At 40.2% G+C, this 23,761-nt stretch overlaps 1 protein-coding gene across 1 annotated transcript in view; it reads right to left on the bottom strand.

The window, feature by feature from the left end:
- Positions 1-483: 483 nt before the first annotated feature.
- LOC100546087 (dystrobrevin alpha-like) overlaps positions 484-23,761 on the bottom strand; it is a 24,657-nt gene continuing 1,379 nt past the window's right edge. Inside the window, exons 2-9 of the mRNA XM_019614344.1 lie at positions 22,529-22,549; positions 20,267-20,297; positions 19,403-19,521; positions 18,512-18,671; positions 15,159-15,248; positions 14,274-14,442; positions 13,375-13,507; positions 484-3,993 (exon numbers count right to left, since the gene is read on the bottom strand). Coding sequence (XP_019469889.1) covers positions 3,838-3,993; positions 13,375-13,507; positions 14,274-14,442; positions 15,159-15,248; positions 18,512-18,671; positions 19,403-19,521; positions 20,267-20,297; positions 22,529-22,549 — 879 coding nt within the window. The 3' untranslated portion in view covers positions 484-3,837. The remainder of the gene's footprint in view (positions 3,994-13,374; positions 13,508-14,273; positions 14,443-15,158; positions 15,249-18,511; positions 18,672-19,402; positions 19,522-20,266; positions 20,298-22,528; positions 22,550-23,761) is intronic.

The raw sequence follows: 23,761 nt of genomic DNA, 5'->3' as shown, positions 1-23,761 counted from the left end.
AAACTGAGATTAAGCATGGATAAAACAGAGTTATCCTTGTGAGCCAACAATATGTCATCATATATTAAAATCCTGAGAATATGAATTTGGACTGGGATTGTGGAGGCAAAGTTCAGAGTATCTGGCAAATAGTTTAATATGTAAAATGATCACCTTTATTGAAGAACGCCACCGTGCAGACAGGGGAATTAGGGCAAATAAACCTCACAGATTTATAGGCTACCACAGCAGGCAGCTTGGAAGGAGGAGACTGGGTTTTATCCGCTTCCCAGATACCTGGATATTTCACTCCATGATAAGAATTACAGGATATTTTGATACACTGATAACACTTTTGTTCTAAGGGAGCCCACTCTGGTGTAATTAACTAGACAGTTAGAAAGGGTTGCTTGCAGCACCACAAGGGAACTATAGAAAACACCTGTTCTTGGGCTCCATGGGCTTTCAAAACCAAAACAAGCCACAAACATGATGCTCCGTACATTACTTTTAAAAATCTTTTTAATGAAGAAATAATTCCATTCCAAAATATAGACACACAATTAAATAGTTTAATCACTTCAAAATATAACATGTCCCCAGTAGGTTCCAACACACACACACAAAACAATACTTAACAGCAATACAAAAAACCCATACAATAGCAGTTCTGTTACAATACCAATGAATATTGTGACATCTTTAGTGTCTCTGTATCTGTCTCAAGTGGTGTCAAGTACAGTAGCTTTAAAAATGTCTTGCAGTTAGTAGCCTCAAGATGTAACTCTTCGTACATTTGTTTTTGGTTCAAAGGTAAAAATGCCCTTTGCCTTCAGGACACAGTGGAGTGCTTGTTGTTCACAGCTCCGTCTGCTGAATTGAACCAACGTGATTACAGCAACCTGAGGTTGCAATATTTACAAAGTCTATCTACAGTAATTGCCAAGAACCAAAAAAGATGGGAGAAGATGACCGAAAGTAAAGGCAGACACACATGATAAATCATGATGCAACAATTTGGCTCATGCATATAAGAAAATACATATTATATCACAACAAAGGCCACACACCTTTTTATGCAGTTTAGTTAACATTACTACTTACAGACAACCCATTCACCACCTTCGCTTTGGACATTCGAGGACTCTATACATCTTCACATCCCTGTCTCCTGAATCCAAACCACTGGTTCCCTCCAGTGACAGTAAAACCACCCAGAGTTTTGACTGCTGTGGTGGGCCATTGGGAGCTAAGAAAAGACCCCCGCCGAAGACCTCTTCTGTAACTCTATTTGCTTTAATGACCGCAAACCACAATCAAAATAATATTCAACAAGCAGACAAAGACCAGCTGGGTGAATATGTAGCCAGCTTGACAGTTGGGAAATGCTTAAAATAGATGTTTGGAGAGCTGAGTGAAGGGTGCTTCATCTCGGGGCTCCAGGGTGGCAGGGACCTAGAGCTCTGCTGGGGATGGCCCTGCTGACACCAGCCTGACAGAGAGACATGTGATCCGCCAGCTTCCCTCATTGCTCCAAGTCCGGAAGCTCTTGCGATAGATTTATTCTATTGTGTCTATTTTAAGCATAGTGATAATGATCACACAGACATGATGATGGGAGGGAGCTACTACTCTGGGTACAGTTAAACATGACATGGGTTGAATTAGTCAGCCATTGCACGTAGCTGTGTTCCAACTTGTTTGTTCTATCTCTGTTCAGGAAATGTTCGACTGGAATCCTGAGCTGACCTCAACATCTACAGTTTCACTGGAGTAGCTCTAAATGTGGAGTGCTAGGCACTAGTGGAGGCTCACCCATTCCTGAGAGGAGGCTGGAGGAGGGGCATCAGGATATGGGGCCAGCCTTGCCAGGCCAGCACATATCCCAAGGAAAGGACCAGTGGCTGCAGAAGTGAAAAGTTTACATGAGGGTATCTGGATGCCTCAGAATCTGTTTGGATATCTGAGACCAAGCCCAGATATGCAAGGAGGTATGGATAAAAGATTTGCATAAGCAATAATGCGATATGAAAGTGAAAAATGGCAGCAGCTCTTTCATGCAGATACTCATCCCCTAACACATTGTGCCCAGGGAAACAGCCATAAGCCTGGAGAGTGCATGCAAGCATCAAGTGAACAGAGTTGAGCTACACAGCAATCTCAAGTAAATATGGCAGCACACATCCACGTAACCATGAAAGAGAGGACAGACAAACTATGTTCACCTGCTCCAGATCGGTAACTGACCACCTGCTGTAGGCAAACTGTGCTGGTGTGAAATACCTGTATGAAACATTAGTGTTATCAGGGCTGCTGGACAGCATCACTTTGGAAGCAGCGATGTCGTATCGGTGCAATAAAATTATATCTGCCCAGAGGTCGTCCCAGGCTAATGCACTGTGCTTCTCCATTGGGCTGTGCATCCAATGCAGTGCCTTGTGTTGACATGCCTGCCCTGCTTCTGGTCTAGCTGTCTGTGGGCTGGCTCCAGGGACATGGCTCTGGAACTAGCCATGGTCTGTGACCTGCCATACAGGTATAAGCTTTATTTCCAAGCAATACGCTGTGTGGGGGATATTCCAGCTATTTTGTGTCCGTCCCTGTTCAGAACTGTCCCTCGGTTCGCAGTAACAGCTGAGCAAACACTTCTTAGCTAGCAGTCTCACTTCCTAATCCCAAACAGCCGGATATGTCCCCTTTCTCCTGAAATACCTTTACACTTGAGTTACAAAAATGGACAAAACTCCAATTCTGTAACTGTATGCCCGTCCTTTCGAGAAAACCCACCGCTTCTCTTGTGCTTTTCACTGATAGCTAATTCTCCATCCAGATCTGAAAGAGTCTCACCACACATTTCCAAGAGTGCATGCAGAACATCTGGTGGCTGGCTAAGGCAATACACATTCGGAAATCAAAAGAGAACAGTTGCAAGCGCACTTTAAGCCTATACATTTAAAGCTGAAGGCCTCAAAAATAACGTAATGGAGTGGGTGAGTCGGAGGGGCAGAGGAATGGAAAGAGACGATTTGTTGAACACATGCTTACTAAAGCTAAAACATCAATGAAACAATACCGTGGAAGATTATACATAACATCAGTCAGTTCAGGGATCTTATGGCACCTGTGGTTTATAAACAGCTTTAGTAACGAGTATTTCAAAACATAGTTCACAGTTTTAAGAAGATCTGTGCTGATTTAAAAACTAGATTCTATATCATTTGAATGTCACCTTTTGTATATGATATCTATTTGGAAAAAAAATATTTACACTAACTTCTATGGCTGATTTGTTAGATTATTTTGAAAGAAACATTCCTAAGTTACACATTAGCCCTAAATTAGAAATTTTTAAAATTGTTATTATTAATTATATTATTATTATTGTTTTAGTACATTTTGTATAAGTCTTAATTTAAAGACTTGCAAACAAATTGCAAATATAGTCCAGTACTTTGATTTTTGGGCTATTAGATATATACACTCAGGAGTATAATCACTCAGTGTTAATGCGTAATCGCAGCTTTTTATTTCTTCTGTGGAAAAAAATGTACAGTGTATAGTAAACCAATCTACTAAAATCTCAAAGTATTCAGAAATCAAATTTCTATCTATAAACAGTACTGTCATTGTAAACTGAACAGGTTCAATATCATGTGCAAAGGGTTTATGTGAGTTATTAATACTGCCATCCTTTGTAACAGCAGTATGCACTTCAGTCTGTATTCTTCACTGGTAATGAGCCATGTTACAGAAGATGTAGCTAATATAAGTTAGCTTTAAACGAAAGTCTTTTGTCAAAACACACATCTACAAACTACAACTCTTAGAACAAAAGTACTGTGCTACAGTCCTCAGAACTTAGTTATGTGATTTTTTTGTCAAGAGACGCTGCACCTCTTGGTTCCATTCTTCTGTGAAGTTTGCAGCTAAGCTTTCCTCATCATCTGTCCGAAAGCAGCTCTCCTCATCATCAGTTCTTACGTAGCTCTCGTTGTCTGTCTGGCTGCAGCTTGCCTGGTGAGAAATGTTGAGGGAAACTTTTTAAAAAAGAGCCAGTGGAAGACACTGCATGTGTGTACACACCCACGCAAGCAAACCCACAAGTGGAGTGAGAGGAGGCTGCTTGATAGAGAAAGGGAGGAGCTGGCCAACTCTTGTGGTTATGCCTAAAACAATCAAAAAGAAAAAGTAATTCTGCCCAGGTGAGTCATAGAATCGATCCTAGAGTCATTAAGGTTGGGAAAGATCACCTAGATCTAGTCCATCCACAAGCCCATCCCCACCATGTCAACTAACCCACACCCCTCAGTGCCACATCCACACAATTCATGAACACCTCAGGGGCAGTGACTCTTCTACCTCCCTGAGCAGCCTGTGCCACTGCCTGACTGCTCTTTTGGAGAAGAATTATTCCTAATATCCAACTTGAACCTCCGGTGGAACAACTTAAAGCCATTCCCTCTCATCCTACTGCTGTTAACTGGGAGAAGAGGCGGCCACCTCACCACAACCTCCTTTCAGGTCACTGCAGAGAGCAATAAGGTCTCTCCTGAGCCTCTTTTTCTTACCATGGTGAAAAGACTGCTCTGAGCTTTTCATGTAGGATACAGGGGTAACTGACATTAACACAGATTTGCAGATTTTTCCATTTCCCCTCCCATTCTACTCTTACAGCTTTCTCTCCAGTCAGACTACTGGCAGCCAAACCATGGATTATTCCCCTTGAGCACAGGGTCCTGAGCCACTCCATTAACAGCCACTTGCCAGTTCCCACCATGAGCCTCCATTTGTGAAAATGTCCTGCCCTCATTTAGGCTTGGGTATATTTTACTATGTCTGAGAAGAAATGCCGTTACTTTGGAGGGCAATTCTGGGAGCAACACATCATAAACATCCCAGTTCACTGGCACACCAATTCATTCTTCTGTTGTGTCCTGAAGAACAACTAAATATCTTATTCAGCTGATAATGAAAAACGCTTAATAGGCAACTTGGTTCCCCCTGAACTACATCAGGACCTGCAACCGTTTTCTTTTGGCATATCTACCCTAAAGGCACTATATTCTCATCCCTTTTCAGAAATAAGGAGCTCATCCTTTTTCTCTTGATCTGTCTCAGAGCACCAGTTCACACTGCATGAGATCTGATAGTAACAGCATAAAAGACCAAACCCTACCGACATGAATTCTTTTCTACTCAGTTCAGGAATAAAGCTGGTCTACCAGATGAGAGAGGAAATGCAAATGGTTTCAGCAAAGAAGAATTAAACGAAATCTGATGAATCAAGAAAGGTCAGGTAGTTTAGCTTACTTCTTCTTCCTGGCACCATTTGATTGTATTAATTATTCAAGCACAAATGCTTCCATCCGATTCCTTAATATCTAAGCGTGTCAAATGGTATGATGATCTTTAATTTACTATCTCCGTGTGTCAGGCAGTTACAGAAGACCTAACATTAACATTCTGTTGATGAATGAAAAGGAAACCTGCATTGCAAGTCTAATGAGAGGTTCACAAAGAATTTCTGACGTGTATTTTAAGCAACTGTTTTTAAAAATCAGGCATGCATCTGCACCACTTAATTGTGCAAACTAATTTGGAAAGCTTCATAAATGAACATTTCGGTCTTTACAATACAGCCAAAAAACACAACCAAAAGCCATGGCATAGGTCAGTTCTCAGCTGTGTGAGACTGATTTTTATTGAATCAATTTAAAGGTTATGTAAATATAAGTACATCTCATACTTCATGATGGAATCCTTATAACCATCAGTGCAAAGCAAGAATGGCTTGTGGAACATCGGATGCAGATGCATTGATAGTACTGACGAGAAGCTAGTTTTGTTTCTAATTTTCTGGATAAACTACTTTTTGAGTGAGGAGAGGGTCTTTTACATTCTTTCATGACTTGTCTCTGTTTCACAGCCAGCATTGTGATAGAGCGGTTTCCATAAAAGTAAACATGAGCACTGACGAACCTCACAACTCTAATTTCATGGTAGCATTTTGGATATGCCAGAATTAATTCCGATTTGTCATATTATAAAACTGTTTCTCAGTCTTTTTTATAACTGAATCCTCAAGTTCTTTTCTGCTACATATCATTCAGAGATTTTCAAGAAACATCCCTGTCACTTGATTTTAAAACTAAATTAAAAAAACAAAAGTTGCTTCTTCACAGTTAACTTGGTCACAGTCTTCTTGCAGCTTTTCTACACCTACATGCTAAGAAGAGGAGGATTTAAGAAGAGAAAATAAAGAGGAGACACAAAACATAGCTCACAAAGTAGCACACAGTTTTAGAAGTGCTGTGCTGCCAGCCTCCTGTTATTTTCAAGTGGGATGGCTCACATAATGCTGTTTTTAATGCATTTCTTCAGTAAGAAAAAAATCAAACCAGAACATAAACACTGAATCAGATGGTTTTGCTAGTGGATTATGCCTTATTGATGTGATTAGTTCACCCAGGGTTTGTAATCTGCATCTCCATCACTGCATCACTGACTTATGAAGACAGGGCTGAAGAAACTGGGCTTGCTTATCCCTGGGCAGGGGCAGAAAGGGAGGATCAGTTAGCATCTGTCTGAGGGGTAGTTACATGATAACAAAGCCAAAATCCACTTGATAGTGATAGAGTATACATAAAGATAAATTGCATTTTGGGTGGTTTGGGTTGGATTTCGGGGTAATCACGAGGAAGGAGATGCTGCAATGGCACAGGATGCCCCGAGAGATGATGAAATCTCCACCCAGGGAGGTCTTCTAGTTTTTGATAGACAAAGCCATGCATGATAGGACCTCATGTTGGAACTGGGCCTCCAGAGGGCCCAACCAAACAGAATACCTGCACCCCTATGAGCTCCTGAGCTTCTGGCTTGAAGCCCATGCTAGGAATGAGCCCTAGTGCATGAGCTTTAAATCACAGAACCGCAGAATGGCTTGAGTTGGAAGAGACCTTAAAGATCATCTAGTTTCAAACCCCCTGCCACAGGCAGGGTTGCCAACCACTAGAAGCAATCAGTCAGCTCTGACTGGCAGTGTTTGGGACCCTGCAGCTGAAAACAGGCCAGGGCATGGTTGGGAAATGTGGTGAAAATCTCAGGCAGTGGGCACAGCAAATGTGAAAACTAGACATCTATTAACTGTGGGCCAGTAACCTAACTTGGACCCTGGGCTATAGGTCCTTCATTTCATCTTTCCCGAACAGTAAATGGCTGGATCTATATCAAAGGGCTGAAAATGTCAATGACCTGTGAAATGCAGCTTGCTCTCAAATCTTACATCTTGCCCTGAAAAAAAAGATACAAGGCTGTTATGCTTCTACAGCACTTAAACAAATCATCTGTCACACTGTGTCTCTTGGCTTAACCAGCAGCCCTTCTCTGGTGAACAACAGGCAAGCTGAACTGACACATTATCTTCCAAGACCTGTGGGTTTTCTCACCCGGTGTTTAGCAATATTTATAATCACTGCTGATAAACATGAGAACAGAGTGGAAAAAAAAGGAAAAGGTGAGAAAAATTTAATAGTGCTACTCAGAAAGAATTTTCCTGTCCTGGAAAAACAGTGAAGTTGAATAAACAATTATTTTTTAACCATGTCTTCTTAGCAAAAAGTTGAGATAATTTGGGAGTTTTATATTTAAGAAATTTCTGTTTGTTTCCATACTAACCATTCAGTCACCTCTACAATGGAAAATATCAACCTTAGCCACCCAAGTAGGTAAAATAATGTCGAACTTGCATTTTGAGATCTGCCTAGTGCTGGCTCAGGACAAGCTTAAATTCATTCTGCTATTCTATTAAGAACAAACCAAGTGCTATTCAAGTGCATTTAACATACAAAATGAACTCAAAACATGATTAAATTATATTTTATGTATTACTCGAACCACTTATCTCTTGGGATCTTATTATACTAGATGCTTTTTCAAAATCAATTCTGGAGAATTGAACATTAGCACTTTTAAAAAATCAAATGTAAATAGAACACAAAAAGCCTTTATCAATTGACATCAACATTGCTTATCCATGACTGATAAATAAGGAAATGAACAGAAGCCCACGGCTGGCCATCAGTGGCAATGTCACTCATATGATGCTATAATAAATTGATATGATCCCCTCCCAGTTGGCTTTCTGTCTCATACATACAGGCAATACACGATTGTGTCATTACTGATTGAACAATATAATCTTTGAAGTAATAGTCTTGATGCAATTTGTAAACTTCAAGTAAGAGCCCAACATAGCCAGCATAGGCATTTTAGACATTCTATCTGGTATGAACAGTTATTTTTCCATAATTACGAAATACTACTACTGAATAAAATGTACACGATGCAAAAGTCAGTTATTCATAATTGCAATTAAACCCAGCTATATACAACATTGCCATTGCACACAGTTTATATGTACATTATTGTTGAAAGACCTATTTTCCTTTTCAAGCAACATGATCTGTAACTGGCAAGTGCAACAAAATAAAAGAAGAAAACTTGCTTTTCTGTCTGTCTATGTTTAGGAAACAGCTTACATTTTTAACTGGACTACCAAGAAAATGAACGTAACCTGAGGGGTAACTTTAGGAGAAAATTTTACGAGCAGTTGTTTGGTGTTTATAGTACTCTGGATATTGCTGTTTGTTTTTCACATCCATTTATTTTGCTTTAGCTGTTAGAAACACTGAGACAGATGCTTCAGAAATACCTAATGACTTTTAACACTCCAGAATGGTGGCTGCTTTACCAAGGCCCACACTTTCACATTCAAATCATAGTGCCACCAGAGCTTGTAAAACTCTTGAAGTAGGATCAAATTTTGCTATCAAAACTGCCATCTAACTAAGGAGAGTTTCAGCCCTTCTGGCAGCTCCAGCATAAAACACAGCAACCAAAACGCATCAAGATGAATTCCTGCTATAGCTGGCACAGTGCAGCCTGCTGGTTTTGCTGATCTGAACGTCGCCCTGCTCCCACCACCAACTCATAGGGGACCTCTCACTGCAGGGGACTGCACTTTTCCTTGGAAGTCAGAAAAGCAGACCACAGCTTCAGATGAGGCAAGGCGTAAGCCTGCGGTCTCCCATTTCCCAGGGAAATGTTCAGAATAACAGGCTACTTCGTAAAAATAGTCTCTGTCTGAGTTTCCAAGTAAAAACACAACTGCTGAATTTGGCATTAAACTCAGTGAGGCTGACGTGCGAAGAACACGACCTGAAAATGGGCCAGCAGGGAACTTATAAACTATCCTGTTTTATCTCTGAATTGCCAGACTTTAGCAAGCACGTGGGTACCTTGCACTTTGTATCAGAGCACTTTAAACCTCCACAACGCATCTGAAGACACCTCTACAGTTAAGCAGCTGGTAGATTGCTTTCTTTGATGTTTGCCTAACTCCTGTTTCCCACGCTACAGCAGATGTTCTGGTCTCATCAGAAATGATTTATTTTGGTTATACTAGGAAGACTCAACCTTTGCAAGAGTTAAACTCAGGTCTCCTGAAATGTACTCTGATTTCTTATCATCTGTATATACTTTCTGTGCACTGGCTAGTATACTTGTCATCATCCCCAGAGATGAAAACTGCATTCTCACTCCTGTGGCCAACAAATGGAAAAGATGAAAAGTGTGATGGTGTAACATGAGTCTTCGATTCCAGGACCATATTTCAAATGGATTATTAGAAATGATTTGGTGACATTCCTAGGCATTCTAATACAGGTTAAAAGAAGAAAGAAACAGCATCATCACATACATTAGTAGTACAAGGTGCTCTGCAACTGAAATACGTTAGGAGGATTCATTTCAAACATTCTTCTAAATTATAACGATACTTACTTGAGAGGAGAGAGAGAAGGATATTGCACTCAACTTTGCAAACTGACCTGCAGATAACAAAGGATAGAAAACAAGAACATGACAAATTAAGCCAGTGAGCAGCCAGGTGGTGTATTATTCTGAAGAAAGCCATGCACAAGCCTAGAAATAAAGACTGTAATTACGGACCTGGAAAACAAACCCAATGAAAAGTGCCTTACACAACACATTCAGCAAAAGACTTTAACAAGAACACAACTGCTAGCAGATGTGGGAGCATCAGCACTGTTAGCACTTACACTTGTGCACTAAAAGTGATTTTTCTGGTACAAATAGTTGTTATTTACAACATGCTTCAGAAGAAGAGAGAAAGAAGCCTCCTTTGAGGTTCCCTGCCCCAGATTCCCTTGTGCATCCTGAGTGTTCTGCTCACTTCACTAATTTAGAGTTTTGCTTGAAAATCTTGCTTGAAGATAAGGTGACACAAAATAACAAGAGTGGGTTTTGACCAACCGTTTTCCATGCAAGGGTACATCTACACATTTTTCTAAATGTGCTGTTTTTACAAAAAAAGTGAGATATTTAATAAAGTAAGAACGGTTGCCATATTGTTACCGAGGTTACCATTCTGTAACCTCAGTAGGAGTTCTTCCTTCCAGATTATCTCAGCTGACAATTGCATTATGACAGCTACAGCCACCAGTTATTTTTTTGCTATCCAGATTAATTCAGTGTACATGTAAGTACACACAGTAAAACAGCCTGCAATAAATTTCAATGGTTGGATGCTCAAGGAGAATAGTTCACCTGGCCACTGTTCAATAGGATACCCTAAAACAATAATTTTCCAGCTTTCTTTCATTTTTTTCAAGTGGAAAGCAAGCCATGGCTTTGTCTTAAGGAAGTATCAATAACAATAGTGGAAAAAGGAATAGCACAACAAAACACCACAAATTAACTGCAAAGCACAGAGAGCAAGCCAAAGCAAAAGTGCACGTCTCAGGAGCAATACATGATATTATCCAACCACCTCCCAGTCATCCTAGTGGTTGCAACTAACTTCATACAAAATTTTGCTTGCTTAAACATGTTCCATAATCAAAAGGGCATTAGATATTGGAGAAAGGATTTCTCATACACACTGCATCCTTTGGATCTGTGGTTATCAACGAAAAATAGCTTCTACTTATAAGTTACTGCTATAAAATAATTGCCTGATAGGAGCTGACAACCTGATAGACAGTGGAGTACAGTATGAAATTTCTTTTGGAAAAATTTTCTTAAATGGAACTTGTCTAGAATAAGGATTTTCTATTGCCTCAGTGAACACATCTGTGTTCATCTTGGTGTCGTCTTGGCTCACCTATACTCAAGAGGAGTTTTATTCTGACATCATCAAGGAGATCTCCTCCCCTTCTGTCAGTGTTGTTGAAAGACAGTAAAAAAACTATTTTTGACTAAAACAAGAGTAACATCCAGATCTACTTAGCAACATTTGCAACTCCTACTACACAAGGAATACCCTTATTTTGCATTGTACTTATGTATTCAGTTTTGTGCATGTACAAAATGTAACTTATGTGTCATGTAACACTGTTACTGTATATTGTACTTCCATAGTGCAATCAAATTTCAGTCTTGGCCTATCATCCCCAGAAAAAGAACTTTTACCAGCAACAATAACGTTTATTATTTGGTGCTTGGTAGCTGTCACTGTTGATGTACTCCTTAGTAACAGACAGTTACTTTCTGTTACATCAGCAGTAGCAGCTCACCTTGATCAGAAGTTTAAAGACCATCATCTTTGTCATTTCCTAGCTTGGATTAAAACAAAAACGCAACAAAAAAACCGCCATGTCATCAACTGTTGCCTTAGCATATATATCCCATAACAATACTGCTGCTGCTGTCACCACGTCCTTAGCGACCTTTGCAGTTAAATGAGTTTTGGCAAGTTACCATGAGCCTGTAGCAGATTGAGGTAAACGAGCCCCCAAAAGATTCTCATCAACCTCAAAATTACCTGCAATTTTGATGTGAGACAATGAACTTTTAAAGAATAATTCTAGCAGCTTTGCAGAAGAGGCAACTACAACAGCTGCCATTTTTTATTACACCAAGAGCCTGTCAGTCCCAGAATCTTGTATCAAAAGCAACCATCAGCAGGCACTACAGAAAAAATCTAGAAAGTGCTTTTGAATCTGATTTCTGTACAGTTGGTCTCTCAGTATCAGCTAAATCCTTTTTTTTTTTTTTTCACATTTATATTTCTTGTCTCTGCTACACTCTAGAGCGGTGAGATCCAAATTTTAATTGATCACCATGTGGGAAAATACTTATTCTTGCTTGCTTTAAACCCACTCCTTAGTTACTGAATTGGGCATGCCCTAATGGAAACATTACTACTATCATTATTACAAGATGTGAGTTTTATATTAGTACAATCCAAATCAGACTAACTTATAAAACTGTGATAGTTTATTACAGCAGGCAGAAGTGGAGACTGCTGCACAGGCAGGACAGGATATCTACAGAATTCCAGGCCCCTCTGTCAAATTAGCTTTTCTTGGATTCTCAAACAAACGCCCTTTGAAAGCTTCCTCAGGGGGTATTTAATGACAAATCCCCAGGCTCTACTATACTAGATGCTTGTTGAATACTCAGTTCTCTAGGATATAATTCATTCCAGACCCTCTCCCTCCCTTCCAGATTCTGATAATGACAATGACAATGACACACAGACTGTATTTAAGCTTCAGTTCACAGTGGAGAAACTATTATGAATGTTTTCAACTACTGGAGAAAAACAAAATTTAACAAGAGCTCTGCTTAATACCATGAACCAGCCTCTGTGGCATGGAGCGTGGAGGTCTAAACGATGTAGGGAGAACTGGCAGAGAACAAGCTGAGAAGCAATTCTGGCCCACCTGAGGGCCTTGGTAAGGATAAGGACTACTGCTGTGTGCCTCAGGTGTGGTCCTTCTGAGCATGCACAGAAGCTACATGCACACGTGCCTACAGAAGGGAACAGTAGCAGTTTTCAGAATTTTGTAGTTTTTGGAAAGGCTGAGAAATCTGGGTCTACTCAGCCTAGAGAACAGAAGACAGGGAATCTGATCAATGTTTATAATATCTAAAGTGTGTGGGAGGCATCTGGATGAGGACAGACTCTTCAGTGGTGTGTAGTAATCCAACACGGAGCAATGGTCAAAAACTGGAACACAGGAAGTTCCACACAAATATGTGGAAGAACTTTTTCACAATGAGGGTGACAGAGCACAGGAACAGGCTGCCCAGAATGGTTGTGGAGTCTCCTTTGGAGATGTTTGAGATCTGTCTGGATGCCTATTTGTGCAACCTACTGTAGGGAATCTGTATTAGCAGGGGGTTGAACACGATGGTCCCTGGAGGTCCCTTCCAAGCCCTGCAACTCTGTGATTCTTTGAATGTGGCTGTTCTAGTAACTGAGAAGAGATCACACCCTAAGGCCCAGGACAGGATAAGAAGGGCTCTGGGCAGCTCTGGTATGCAATTATTTCTTGTTTATGGAGAGGTATGGTCAGCTTCTTTTCCCACCTGGTATGCCTCATCCTGCAGCTTCTGCTTCAGGTACTCTTCCATCTTCAGTTCATTCTCCAGCTGGCGGACAGAATCATTCTCATAATTTTCATCATCTGCTCTGACAAAAGGATCTCCGTCTTCTGTAACCCTAAAGACAATTATTCATAAACAGGCTCCTGAGATGAATGACATTCAGAATGAATACAACCTCCCTTTATTGTAAAGTTTGAGGACAGCAGGATACCTTTGCTCCAGCCACATGCACCACCAGATAATAATAATAATGTCTGGAAGTGGAAAACACTGCTGTTGTTTGCCCTCTCCAGTGGTCTTGTATTGATAAAATAGACCAGAGGGTATATTCTGCTGAAGGTGTTTCGGGTGTATGGAAATGAGCCCTCAGTAATTGCTTTGAGAGTAAAACAAAGAGTAAGAGGTTGAACTAAAAATATCTGGAAAGATGCCTATTGATAAGATTCTGGTTCTAAAAATAAATTGGTTTGTTGATCAATTTAGTTCGTCAATAAAAAAGCATTCTGTCTTCCCCAGAAAAAAAAAACAATTTCTTTTTTCATTGAGCTCTAATAGGCTCTTAGGTCTGGATAAGCAGGGATTGGGACTGCAGAGCATATATGATTAAGGGGCACAGCTGTCCCACAGTCTTCACGCTACCTGAGTGTCCTAGAGTTGACACAAGATAGCTCACACCTGAAGGCATCCTAAGCTCTGGCCTTTCAAGTGTACTTACTTGAAAGCAATAGCTTACTACTGTGTATTCATAAAGCTGTCCTCATTTGGATTTAGGCTTGTTTGGGTATTCAAATAGTTGAGAGGGTAAGAAAATATTTCATGCTGCATATTGTCTTCAACAGAAAAAGAGTGAGAGAACAAAGGTGAATCGAGCAGGTACCCACATGTCACTGCGCATGGATCCAGTGGCAGCAGCACTGTGGATGTACCCTGGCTTCCGGGCATGGATCTGTGCAAGGAAAGCCTTCTCAGATGTTGGAGATGGAACAAGGTCATCAAAATGAGTTCGTCCAAATTCAGAATCCACGTTGCTTTCTGTCTCACTGCCCACTTCTGTGAAACCAAATTTGACACATGTTTCCATTTAACTTTCACAAGATCAAGTGTACCAGTCTATTTCTCTAAACCTTTCTCTGTCTCTCCAGCTTAGGGTGGTCATCTCATCATAGTGAATGCAGTACAACACAGTAGAATACTATTCTACATGTATCTGTAGATTTAACGGTCTTCTTCTTGTGGTGGGACAGAATAGCGAAGCTTTTGCTTATTTGGCTTAGTAGGTAGGATATTTTTATGAGTACACTACATATTGCATTTTACAGAAGTTCCTATACATTCTATATTGAATGATATTTCTAAGGACTGAAATCTCTCTTCAGTGCCATCCCAGTCATCTCTCTAAATGGAAACTTCTCTTTATGGAATGTAAAGTTGCCATCAATCAGGGTGCTTTCACAGCCACTGATAAAGTTTCTTCTCAGGTACAACAATTCCCTGAAAAGGCCATTGCCCTAAGAAAACAAGGGCCAAACTTCTCAATGAATTTTTGTTGCATTCAGCTGCATGTTTACAACCACGGCTTTCAAAACCCCTGAAATCTGAAGCTGTTATTTGGAGACTTCTTTTTCTATAAGCATAAAAAGCTTTGAAATTACATTGTACTGCTTTCTTTGTTGGTCTCTATGCTCCTAGCTCTAAATTTTGTATATTTTACAAATAGATACAAAATATCAATGTGTTGACTATCCACTCTCTTCAGCCTCACTCACCAGAATTTAGTTCTTTTACCAAAGACGACATTGTGTTGGTGATTGAATCTGCTGCTACCAGCAGATCATTTCTTAAGTTTCGTCTTGCACCTGAAGCAAGAGACAGACAAAACAGTGTTAATATTCTTCACAAGACATATGTTTTCCTGTTCAAAGCAGTTTTAACCCTGCTGAAAGCTGCCATTGTGATGATTCAGGGTATCAAAGACCTTACGAGGGACACGTGCAGAAGAGTTCTCTGCAGAATGGCCTCATTTACTTATGCTATATGCAAGAGCAGAAGCCTACCCTCATGCTTCATTTAATCACAATGCTAGATATGTGGAGATTATTCATTGCCATCAAGCTTGCATTTGTGCAGTGACACCAGCAGACCAGGCCTGGAAGATTAAATCCAGCGTGAACTCATTTAAAATGTCTGTGGGGAAGGAGGAAAGAAATGAAGTGTTTTCTATAAGTTCCCACAGTTCTGTTTAATGACACCATTATTGCTAGGTATTTGCCCGATAATTATGGCAAATGTTGAAGAAACACACTTGACCTCATCAAGATTTATATGGATTTTCCTTCTCTGCTCCCTCTCAGCCTCTGCTCTAGTTGAAGGATTTTTTTGTATATTTCATAATTTACTTTTTTTTTTTTTTAATAAAAGAAGCACTATTGCCTCTCTTAACAGCCCCAGGCTGTTTTTAAACTCTTTTTAATAATGAATCTAGAAGTGCTTCCCTGCTGGACCTGGCAATATTCCCTTAATCATCAATCATGAAGGATTCTTGTGAGCTGCATGAAAAACTCCTTCCCTAGGAGCAGGCTGTTGGTAATGCATGCTTCACTCCCCCAGATCCCAAACATAGCTCCTATTGTGGCTGTATAATCAGTATATTCCACAGAACCTCTAATCTTCCAGACTGATTTATTCACAGGAACTTGCAGGATTCAATTGCTGTAGATTCTTCAGAATGGGCTGAATGTAAAATAATACATTCTAAAAACTCCAAACCCTAAGGTTTTTTCCTATTCCTTTTTTTTTTTTTTTTAATATATTGCTGTTAGCAGATGATTCCTGGAGTGTAAATCAAAGTGGTTAATCTCTCTCTCACACAACAGGAACACTCAGACATCCACTCCCTCTCTAAAGTTGTCTTGGATTTGTACCTGTAAACTATGGCAAACTCTACAGCAAAAAAAAGCAAGAGAAATGGTGCTTTAGCCATGGCTTGTGTGCATTACAAGACAAAGATATGGAGACAGGTCTCTGCTGGTGCAGTGCAGAATGGAGCACAGCATGTCAAGATGTGACAGAGTGGCTGGTTTCAGGTTCTGTGGTTTTGACCTCTCTGCCTGGGGAATGTGGTAAATGATATAAAGCTATATGCTGCAGTTTTTAGATGTGATCACTTAACTTTTTTGCTGCTTTCTTTTTGAATAGAACACATATATGTACTTTAATAGCATCTGCCTGGGGCAAATTAGTGTTATTTATGGATAAATTATTGCTGCTACTATCTTATTTTTCACAGTCCTAACTCTAGAAGAAATTACTTAACAACATCATTGGAGTTAGCGGCCAAATTTTTGCCTCTGTCATTTTTTTTTTTTTCACAGCAAAAAGGAGAATATGTCTTGACTGTTTCTTTTCTCACAGAAAATGAGGTATCCATCAGCCTGGCGTGCTGGGATTAGGAATTACACCTAAATAAAACATGTTCAATATATGAACTGACTAGCATTTCAGTAGAAAGTTCTTCATTGCATTATAGATTTGACCTTGCTGTAAGATACAGAGAGATAGTGCCCAGAGAAGTGCAGGGGTAGAGCTGCATGAAGGCTGAACTGAGTTCTTAGGAACAAACACACATCCACTCTAGCAGGACAACTAGAGAGTCCCACTTACATTTTCACTTCTACTACTGAAAGAGGGCAAAAGAATTGTTTAAATAAAAGAACTGCAATGAGGTAAATATTTTAGAATAAACCAGATTTAAAAAAAAAAGAAGGAATTATTTCCTCATTTGGTCATATGGGCTATTTGCTTTCCTTTGCATTCAACATAATCACTTAACCTGTGGCCTTAGAAATTCAAGACAGTTGAAAATGTATTGCTACTTGACAAGACAGTGGAACGAGGAATGAGAAGCACAGTGTAGCCTACAGCAGTATTAAAAAAAAACAGAGGAAGGGCTCACTAGATTTCCCAGCTCAGTTCCTGTTTAGTCTAGTCAGACCTTCTTAGAGGCACAAAGCAAAAGGGCAAGGAACAACAGCCACAGGTTGCATCAAGGGACACTCAGATATAAGGACAAAATATTTACGTAAGAGACAAGGTCAAACACTGGAGCAGAAGCTTGGAAGATGCACGATGGGAGCCATCCAGAGCTCAGCTGATAAAAGTCCTGAACAACTGCATCTTGCTTTGAAGCTGGCTTTCTTGGGGCAGGATGTGTGGCCTACAGAGTTGTTCTTACATGAACTAATTCTATGGTTGTAGCATATGTTCTTTAGCAGTCTTCATGTAAAAAAAATACACTGAAGACATACCTTGCTGAGGTCAATGACAACTCCTCTTATTCTGGTTAACAGAATTCATTAAATGGCATATTGTCCAGTTTCTGCTTACCTGCCTGCCTGGAAAGCAAGGTGTGACAGCTGACAAAGTCAATATTTGACAGTGAAACACAACTGTGGATTCACAGAATCATAGTCTCATTCACTGAGATTGGAAAAGAAACTCTAAGATCATCTAGTCCGACCATCAGCCACCCACCCCCACCATGCCCACTAACCATGTCCCTCAGTGTCACATCCACATGGTTCATGAACACCTTCAGGGATGGCAACTGCACCACCTCCTTGGGCAGCCTGTGCCACTGCCTCATTGCTCTTTTGGAGAAGAAACTTTTCCTAATATCCAATCCGAACTTCCACTGGGACAACGTAAGGCTCTTTCATCCTATCACTGTTAACTGGGAGAAGAGGCCAACATGCCCTTCGCCACAGTTTCCTTTCAGGGGGCTGTAGAGAGCAATAAGGTTTCCCCTGAGCCTCCTCTTCTCCAAACTGAACAATCCCAGTTCTCTCAGCTGCTCCCCGTTAGACCTGGGCTTCAGACCCCTCACAGCTTTGCTACCCTTTTCTGGACACACTCCAGGGCCTCAATGTCTTTCCTGTAGTGAGTGGACCAAAACTGAATGCAGTACTTGAGGTGCAGCCACACCAGTGCTGAGTATAGAAGGGAAGAATATTTGTTTTGTTTTACCACATGCAACTTAGAAGTTCATTATTCATTAACCACACAAAACAGCAATTTTTAAATAGTTTCTAAGTACCTCAGACAAACTCCTAATGAGACTTACTTTGTGCAAAGGCTTCCTGCACATCTCCTCCCACCCCAGTCAGAGAGTCCTGAGGCGTATGGGTGGGTGTGGAGCAGGCAGAGGCAGATCTGATAGGCATTGGGATGGGTCGGCTGATGGTGTGGCTGGGCGAGGAGCGGGGTGAACCTGCCCCTTGGGTCTGCAAAACAACCAAGCACATAAATGAGTCCTTGTGAGAGCTCTCGTCCTCAGCTCAAAGGCATCATGCTCTTTGTAGACGGGCTGTGTAATGCTAAAAAGAAATGCACAGGAGTTAGTTGTTTGTTTGCAGACAGCAATGCTCCAGTGTAAAAAAATAGTAAGTAGGAAAAATGTGAGTGAAGATCTGACTTTTTCAAAATATGGGAAAACGTCAGGCAGCTAAATTAAAAAACAATAATAATAAAAAAATCCAAGTTAATGAACACCAAAGCATAGGCCTGCTCTCTGTCCTCACTCACTTCCCCCAGTTCACATGCACGTGTGGTAAAACATAACTGATTTGGACTGTGAGAAGGGGAGCGATGCTGCACTGAGGACACCGGGCCCTTCACCTCCTCACAGAGTCCCATCAGGCCTGGGCAGCCTCTCAGCCACATGAAGGCTGACATGCTCAATAAATATACAGTCTCAGGCCTTTTACTTGGGTCTAGAGAACTATTTTAAGCCACTTCTAAATCATACATCATTAAATTGTTTGCTCTGCAGGATATACCCAGGCAGTCCCAAAACACTGTGGGGACGGGGCCATTTTAAATCCTGCTAGGGATTCAGCTGCTGGAAGCTAACATGTTTTCACACCAGCCATATAAAATGTCATGCTGTTAGCACCTCGTGGTTAGTATCACTTAGTTGAAATTCAAGCAGACTTTACAAAATAATAATTTTTACCAGGTTGAGTGATGCCAAGAGACACAGTGCCCTTTTCTCTGACTGTTTCAGGGCCCCTGGGAATGCACGTCCACGTGAGGAAAAATGAATGTCCAAGCCCACGCCAAGCTGCACACATCCTTAACAACTGAAATCCTGGAGGATGGAGGTGGCTGGAGAACTTTTACGCAGTGACTATAACATGCACCCCTGTTTGTTTGCAGCGAAAAGTAACATATGTGCTGTTTCTCCCTTACCTCATGTTCATTCTGAGAATTTAGAAGGATTTCTTAAGTATTCCCATGTCATTTCTTTTGACTCCTGCAGTGGCTGCCACAGTGGCCCAGAAAAGGCTTGGCAAATATATTCTAAGAAAAGACAGTGGCAGCCCATAACAGAGGGAAGGCAGCATTGCCCTTGAGATTTTTATAAATTTCTGCCCCTAACCATAAATTATGTATCAGAATACTAAGCTATTTGTTCATTTCTATCATCCCTTTCTAAGAGACATTATCACCAGAGAGACATCAAGGTTTATGAGAAATAAGCACATTACTGATGGAAGAATAAAGGATTTAATATATAAAATTTCTCTAATGATCAGTTTTAGAACATTTAAATGATGGATGAAAGGGAAGTCAAATATATAATGGCCAGATGCTCTCCTGTTTCTGCAATCATCCGTCCCCACAGAAGCAGCAATACTGATCTCTGGTCCAGAAGGAGCTGAATAAAAAGCACCCTTGAGATGCTCCAAGGTTCTTGGAGGTCACACACCCTGCATGACAGGCAAGGCACCTGGGAGCTACATCTTTCATGTCTCAACTCCTCTATCAACCAGATCTGCTAAAGAATTTCTTGTTCCCAATTCCCTGCTTTGCTTGCCCTTTTTCCTCAGCTCCCCACGGTCATAGTTCTGGGAAACACCAACAGTGGAACTTTCAGAGAATATGAGAAAAAAGGGATGAGATTTGTTTCCTATAACCAAGTCACATTTAAGGAAAGAACTTCATAATAGGCATTTTATTTACTAAAAATAACAGATGCCTGCCAGTACTTCTTCACTGGAATTTTCCCACAAGGGAAATGTAAAAGCTGCACACCAGCGCATTTGCTTTACAGCTATGGCTGAGACCTTGTGTTTACGACAAACAGTACTTTCTTATCTGAAGCTTTCAGTTTTTGAACAAAGCGTTTGTGAAACATAAAAGAATGAAGCTTTTGGATCTCACTGTCTAGCTAAAAACTTTTCAATTTTTATATTATTTGGGCAACATCATACAGAAGTAATGAAGACAGTGCTGAAATAGGTGGATGCTAGGGAATACCTGATGAAAGAGAAATAAAGGCCTATTCTACTTAGTTTCAGCTCAGCCCAAATTTGTTGGACAGGAGTGTTACTTGTACTTTGTGGCTATCAGGCAAAATGTGATTCTCATGGGCGGGAGCTCCTGAAACCTGCAGAGACCATCAGTAGTGCTAATTTGAGCACAGAAATCTAGCACCTAATTGTTCCCAAGGTAGCCAGCCATACCAGCTGAGGTCTAGGGCATGCTGAAAAAGAAGCTTGGACAGCCACCACCAAATTGTAGATGATTCAGGTTTTATGCTGTAAATGGCTGCAGATGTCACTGTTTTGGTGCCTTTTAGGAAAACCCGTGTTTTAATTAATTCACCACCTCTAGTTAATGTATTAAGGATTTGAAGTTAACCTTTGCTAGACAGGAAAAGGTTTCCCATCATTAAGCAGTATGCATGCTTAGGAGAAAAGGCTTGGAGTGAAAGCAGGAGCTTGGGTGCACTGCTCCCTCTGCCGGGGCTGAGCAGCGATCACAGATGTGAAAGTGTCCTGCAGCCTCATCAGGTGGTGAAGAAGCTACACAGACATGAAGAACTCATTATCCTTTCTCAAGGAGGGGCAGCAGAGAAATAGAAAGATCATGAGTGTTAGATGATTTGCCAGATGGCTCATTCCAATTGAATTCATCCAGAAATTAATTTAATCTTGTTTCTCTCAACAGATCATGAAATGGCACAGTGTAATGAGTATAATTGCATGGAAACTCAGAGTAATTCCTGAGCACCATCACCTCGTATTCAGCATGGCTATTACTCCATGAAGAAAAATTCATATCCTGTAATAGCCCAAAAATGAGCTTCCACTTACACTGTCCAGTGAACATTCTATATGATAGGGAAACTCTTCATGTTGGGAGCTTCTCTTTTGTGAATGGAAGATCCTTTTAACACTGTTACACAGAACTATATTGATGGCTTTTAAACAGAGGTGATATTTCATAGGATGGCTTGAGATGGAGGGGACTTTAAAGATCAGTATTTGGTCAGATTTTATTTTTGGGTGCCATAGATTGATGCTTTATAAAAATTAGCCAAAATGCAAAACACTAGCTATATGATAAGTATTGCCTATGAACTCAGCATGTTGTATAACAGACAGAATATTTCAGACTTTTAACCGTATTTCTGCTAATGAAACTTGGAGGAAATGCGCTTCGTTAAAATGCAACACTTCTTTATTGGACTTATAAATCAGACTGCTGTCTGAAAAGGGTGTTTTTTAGCCTAATATTTTTCCAAGACTATTTCCAAATATTTTTCAATACTAAAAAGCTCCAAACCAACTGAATCATCTAAACTTTAAAACTGCCCTTTTAAATTTAGGTTACAGAAAACAATTAGTTTTCAATTGAATTTCAAATGAATTCGATTAGTTTTGAATGAATTTCAAATTCATGGTTCTAATTTAAAATCAGTTACATTTTTCTGATAGTCCCAAAGTTATCATTACATTTTGAAAACATTTTCCGTGGTGGAAGTGTTCTTTAATTCACATGCGAGGTTGCTTTCACATTCTGTTTTTTTTATATAATAAATGTCCTTATTTAGAAGAGTGAGAAAAAGATCAAGACTCCTTGTAGTCATGACTCACATTCTAAGGGGATTGATTATGAAAATCGCTCCAACATACTTGAAAATAATGTGTGAAAGAAGTGCAAGATATTAATTTTGGTCAAAAGAATATGCACATACTTCAAGCAAAGGAAGTAAAATAAATCAGTAAAATAAATCACAAGAACACAATCACATTCAGGAGTTAGTGAGGTCTCCAATAAGTAGGCAACTTACTGCCTGTTTCAATTCTTCTTCCTAAAGAAAAAGAGGATCAGCACATTAGATTAACCAGCATGTAAGTGAGGAATAGAAGAAAAAATGTGGAGTACAGATTTAAGCTTAAGCCACAGTAGCTGAGAAAGTGCCAAGGTGATGGTCTTATCTCTGAGCAGTCTGAAACACCAGAACAGTGTGAAGTGTGCAGAAAGCTACTGCAGCCTCCTGCTCTATGCTCTCTTTGTTCAGGCAGTGCAATGACAGCAGGCTGATCTGTCCACTAGTTGCAGCTTTGAAGAATTTCATGGATGGAGGGAAAAGCATCTCATCTACTCCTGGCTTGCAAAAATCTGCTGGATGTTTGGTTGGCCTCACTGCTCAGGTGTCACCAATGCACTGAGGCTGCAGAAGACTGTGTGTGAAGAGATGCAAATAACTCAAGGGGTCCAACGTCATTTAATGCAAATACATGTTGCTTAATGGATTTCCTTGAAATTCTCTCTGCTTTTATCAGAGCCACATTTGACCCAAGCTGCACTGAATTTTCCATGTGCTCATTAAATCTGGCATAGCAAAAAAGAAAACACTCTCACGCCATTCAGAATTCTTCCTTTCAACATGAATGTCTGGCATTGTTTGTGCTGAGGCATAGCAGAAAAATGGAGCTAGACTCAAAGACAGATGTACTTTCAACCTTACTCTAGCCTCTCTTAAAAGTGCATGTGTTTTGATACCTCAGCTTTTAAGTGAGATCCTCTCTTGAGGTATGTTTCATCCTGTTAACACAGGCTTGTTTCTACATTTATGAAGATGATCAAGTGTTACTGGGGAAGCACTTTCAGTGACTGATAGACTGAAGTCCAGGGATGCTGTCAAATCCTTCTGCAAATGAGCAAAACAGGGCTGTATAGCATCGTGCTACACTGTTATCCAAATGACTGTTATTTAGTCCATAGTATGGAGCCTATCTCTACTGTTTCATCCATTTAGCAGTAGATGACAACGATGATCTGTTATTGCAGGAACACCATCATCTGATCATCATTTAAAAGCCTTGAATTTGAAGATAAAAGACCAAAAAAAGGGAAAAAACAAAATAGAAAGAAAATACGTAATAAACTTACGTATAATGTATGCTATACGAAGTTATTACGCTATAAGCATAAAAAGCTTTGAAATTACATTGTACTGCTTTCTTTGTTGGTCTCTATGCTCCTAGCTCTAAATTTTGTATATTTTACAAATAGATAC

The sequence above is a fragment of the Meleagris gallopavo genome, chromosome 3 (assembly GCF_000146605.3).
Source record: "Meleagris gallopavo isolate NT-WF06-2002-E0010 breed Aviagen turkey brand Nicholas breeding stock chromosome 3, Turkey_5.1, whole genome shotgun sequence".
NCBI lineage: Eukaryota > Metazoa > Chordata > Aves > Galliformes > Phasianidae > Meleagris > Meleagris gallopavo.
The sequence above is the reverse complement of the archived record's forward strand: the minus strand, read 5'-3'. Positions and strand labels throughout refer to the sequence as shown.